At 39.2% G+C, this 4,582-nt stretch overlaps 1 protein-coding gene and 1 long non-coding RNA gene across 2 annotated transcripts in view; both read left to right on the top strand.

Moving 5' to 3' along the window:
- Nucleotides 1–260: 260 nt before the first annotated feature.
- The window catches only part of LOC103520810 (RNA polymerase-associated protein Rtf1), a gene marked incomplete at both ends in the record, with an annotated part of 5,820 nt that continues 1,498 nt past the window's right edge, over nucleotides 261–4,582 (top strand). Inside the window, 6 exons of the mRNA XM_026831785.1 lie at nucleotides 261–380; nucleotides 760–821; nucleotides 1,644–1,888; nucleotides 2,176–2,461; nucleotides 4,176–4,251; nucleotides 4,305–4,514. Coding sequence (XP_026687586.1) covers nucleotides 261–380; nucleotides 760–821; nucleotides 1,644–1,888; nucleotides 2,176–2,461; nucleotides 4,176–4,251; nucleotides 4,305–4,514 — 999 coding nt within the window. The remainder of the gene's footprint in view (nucleotides 381–759; nucleotides 822–1,643; nucleotides 1,889–2,175; nucleotides 2,462–4,175; nucleotides 4,252–4,304; nucleotides 4,515–4,582) is intronic.
- Nucleotides 3,522–4,213, top strand: LOC113472159. Its single transcript, XR_003394593.1, has 2 exons — nucleotides 3,522–3,626; nucleotides 4,176–4,213. It is a non-coding gene; the product is annotated as an uncharacterized LOC113472159 (long non-coding RNA).

Here is a 4,582-nt window from a genome sequence, read left to right as displayed (position 1 = left end):
ATAAAAAAAAAAAAAAAAAAAAAAAAAAAAAAAAAACTACTTCAGTAGAATCAGTAGGGTGCATTTTTATTATTATTTTAATGTACCCAGTTACATACCTATTATTCTATCTCTAAATGGTAAATTTATTGACAATAATACATACCAGACTTCACAATTACCTATGACTATGAAACACAAGGTCTTAGATTTTATACACTTCTAAAAAAAAGGTTCTTAAGTAAGTAGGTACATATCTTATGTTCCAAATATTTTAATCAATAGGTGAAGTCTCGGACAGTGACTCAGATTCAGACCTATCACAGGAAGAGTTCAATGACGGCTATGATGAAAACCTCATGGGAGATGAAGAGGATCAGAAACGTCTATCTGCCATGACTACTTTGAGGTGAGTTTTCACTAGTTTGACTTTGAGGCGAGTTTTCACTAGTTTGACTTTGACTTTGAGGTGAGTTTTCACTAGTTTTTGACTTTGAGTACCGGTGCCAAGGAACCACTGAGGTGAGTTGTGATTGGACTTTTCCCTCATATATAATTAAAGTGTGTCCAAACATAGACGACCGGCCGTCGATCGACGAGATGAGACTATGTTGTCGAGGCAGTGTGGACGGTTCAGTCGATGTCGATCGACGGCCTGTCGGAAGAAGGGAGAATACTTCTGATGCTCAGGCTATTATGGGTACTAATGCTCAGGATATTGTCCGATTAAGGCTGGGGGCCACACAGTAAGTACTCTGCTTAAGTTTAATTGCCATGACTGAGAAGGAGAGGGAGCAGGAAATCTTCAAACGAATAGAAGCCAGAGAAGTGATGAAAACTAGGTGAGAATTAAGTTTAATTCTCAGATTAAGCAATCTGATTGGCTACTTTTTGGAACCTCAAGGATCGCCGATCTCTCTAATCTTCTGTTCTTGCCATGACTGAGAAGGAGAGGGAGCAGGAAATCTTCAAACGAATAGAAGCCAGAGAAGTGATGAAAACTAGGTGAGAATAATAATAAAATTAGTCTTCTTCTTCCTCCTTGCCTTTTCCAATGTTCAGACAGGGTCAGCATTTTTTGTCAGCCTCCCAATGAGCCTTAGCCTGTGTGATCGCTTTAAAGTTTTGGTCATTAAAAATAATAATAAAATTAGTCTTCTTCTTCCTCCTTGCCTTTTCCAATGTTCAGACAGGGTCAGCATTTTTTGTCAGCCTCCCAATGAGCCCTAGCCTGTGTGATCGCTTTAAAGTTTTGGTCATTAAAATTTGACATTTGCCTTTTCTTTTTGTACCTATTGGTCTTATAACACTTGGAGTAGGTAATGTTTGTATCTTCACAAAGATCTTCAAAAGGTTTGTCCACTTTGAATTTTCCTAATTTGTGTATTGTTCTATTGGGCTGTGTTTTTGTATTTTCAATAAAAGTTTGTGAGTCCCCTGAAGCATTTGTTATTTTTTCACATATTTCTCACTTGTACCTATTGGTCTTATAACACTTGGAGTAGGTAATGTTTGTATCTTCACAAAGACCTTCAAAAGGTTTGTCCACTTTGAATTTTCTTAATTTGTGTATTGTTCCATTGGGCTGTGTTTTTGTATTTTCAATAAAAGTTTGTGAGTCCCCTGAAGCATTTGTTATTTTTTCACATATTTCTCATTTTCAGATTTGACATTGAACGGAAGTTGCGTCTGGCACGCAAGCAAGAGCTGAAGGAACAGAAGAAGTCTGGTGGCTCTAGTCCTGCTCAAAACAAGGAAAAGAAGAAAGTACTTACTCCTGACCAACTACTGGATCTGAAGGAGAGGAGCAAGGAAAGGAAGAAAACTGTGGAGGATAGAGGAAGAACGGACAAGAAATCTCTTGCCATGAATTTGCTCAAAGCAAGACGAGACCAGAAGAAAGAACGAGGTAAGAATTTTTTTTTTTTTTTTTTCATTTCAAAGTTTGATCCTTTCGATAGAGGAAACTGTAACAATGCTGTTCTTATCATCCCAAAATCCAAGAGAGAAGGACAGGATAGCAAAAGGCCAGTCATTCTAAGAATGAACCTTATTTGTTTAGAACAAAGTTTGCCCGGGCGGAAATCGAACCTGCGACTGCAAGCTGAGATGTCTACAATAGGTATCCCAAACTTACCCTTGTTTCTCAAAATCACCCCAACTCTCCTCACTCAAATTAACCACTTTCCCCCGCAGAGGAAAAGGAGAAGCAAATTCGAATTGAGAAGGAGAACCGACGCAAGGAAGAGGAGAAGGATGACGAGGACGATGAAGAGGGGGGAGAGGGGCGGTCGAAGAAGAACAAGAAGATCCTGAAGGCTTCAGATGTGTATTCAGATGACTCGGGGAGTGGCTCGAGTGACTCAGATCAGGCAGGGAGTGATGTGACGTCACGGAGTAAGAAGTATAGCAAGAGTAGACGGAGCAGATCTCAGAGCTCCAGCTCCAGTAAGAGTTCCAGTGATTCTGACTCGGATCAGAGGTGAGTTTACTTATTTATTGACTCGGGGAGTGGCTCGAGTGACTCAGATCAGGAAGGGAGTGATGTGATGTCACGGAGTAAGAAGTACAGCAAGAGTAGATAGAGCAGATCTCAGAGCTCCAGCTCGAGTAGAAGTTCCAATGATTCGGATTCGGATCAGAGGTGATTTGATATTTTAATTAAAGTTCAACCCTGTTTGGCAACACATTTTACTTATTTATCCGTTGAACCACTTTTTAACCCCTCCCCCCCCCCCCCCCCTCCTCCTCGACAAACGGCCCTGTAAGCATGCATGTTAAAGAATGTGCCTTGAATATGTGATAAAGTGATTCCGAGGTACATTTTATTATTATTTCATTTATTTTTAGTATCTACTCCAGTACTCCCCGATATGCTCATGTTCAATATTACTCCTGATAGGGGAGAAAGGTATCTGTGTGGAAATATCGGCCTGGTGTAAATGAACCTTGACAAAGGGATCCTTGAGAGGAATCCTCGAGATTTTCCCTTTCCTTATTCTATAGGAATGAATATAATGTATTTTTCCCCCTGACAGTTTCTTCTTAAGCTCTTCCACCCAACCCAGGGTTTTGTATACGCAATTTTGAAATGGAACTCTATAAAACTTTCACGGATTTGATATGTGAAAAGGCGTTGGTTTAAAATGACTTTCGTGTAAATTTAAACCTTGTGTTTAACTACATGTGTAATGGAAAATGGATTTTATCTTGAAAATTGGTCAACTTTGGAGACATTTGTTTTTCAAAAATCGAAACAAATATTTCCAATGGGTAACTAGGCTTCAAGAGGACATTTTCTTGATTTGTATAAATTTGAATGTATCAGGATTTGAGTGTTTACGAATCGAGAATCTTATGACATTGGTTGGTGTTTGGTATAAGAATATTATTAGATTATTACTAAATGAAATAAATTAATTTGAAGTCTGAGGTAGGACTTTATTGTTAAAACCCCTTCCATTAATAATAATGTGAAGTCTGTAGTACTGAGCCTTATTATTATTATTATGATGTTAAGGCGGTCTCTTCCTGATCCCTTCTGCTTTTCAGATTGTGCGAGAAAAAGAGAGGTTCAAGCCCACACCCTACAATTATGCCATGAAGAAAACTCAGCTTATGAAGGAGAGAGACATGGCTCAGTCCAAGTATGTAAACATTATAATCAAAGGCCTTTCTTTGGAAGAGGTTTGATAGAGGGAACTGTAAGAACGGAGGTCTTATCGTCCCGTGATTGACATTATTGACAAAAAAAAGGACAGAATAGGAGAAAGTCAGCCCTTCCGAGACGGAAACTTATCAAGTCTGCCCCGAGCGGGAATCGAACCTGAGATAGTTGAAGTTGTATACAAGAAGGACTTAATCTCATCGGCAATGTTTTATGGTAGTGTTTGTGACTTGACAAGCTGGCACATTTTCAGTTCCCACCCTCAAGAGGTTTGATAGAGGGAACTGTTACTGGTAAGGTCTTAACGTCCCGAAAGTGAAGAGACAAGGAAGAGGGGATAGGAGAAAGCCAGCCGTTCCGACATTCTCAGTTTAACGTCCCCCAGAGAGACTTCCTTCTTTAAACTAATAAAGAATTGTTTCGTTTCTTATACAACTGTCGATGGTATTAATGTCTTTGTGTTACTATTGTGTCTTGTGTTAAAACTCTTGACCCGTATATGGATTAACCCTTACGTGTTTCGTTACAGAGGGGACGATGAGGAGGCTAGTATTCTACAGAGGAAAATAGATGATCTAGAAGAGAGAGCCAACGAATTGGACAAAGCCAGAACAGTCTTCCTCTTATTAATACTTTTCCTTTATTTTCTGTTCAACAGATAGGTGAAATCTCAGGCGTATGTGAGACTGGCAAAATCTACTCTCTAGGCAAAACGCGTACCAACAAGGGTCTCAAACTTCGCCATGGCAATTCAGAACGGGTATTTAGACTGGAGTTCATTTCCAATCAAGAGTTCACAGAGAGTGAATTCATCCGATGGAAAGATCAATGTATGACTGAGGGAGTAGCGTTGCCTACCAAGGATGAAGTGAGTAGATTGAAAGATTTGAAAGAAAGTTAATTTTCTTGAATTGAAAAAAAAAAAAATTAAAAAAA

The sequence above is a fragment of the Diaphorina citri genome, unplaced genomic scaffold, assembly GCF_000475195.1.
Source record: "Diaphorina citri unplaced genomic scaffold, Diaci psyllid genome assembly version 1.1 scaffold4105, whole genome shotgun sequence".
Lineage (NCBI taxonomy): Eukaryota > Metazoa > Arthropoda > Insecta > Hemiptera > Psyllidae > Diaphorina > Diaphorina citri.
Note: the sequence above shows the minus strand (reverse complement) of the source record. Positions and strands in the feature narration are given on the sequence as shown.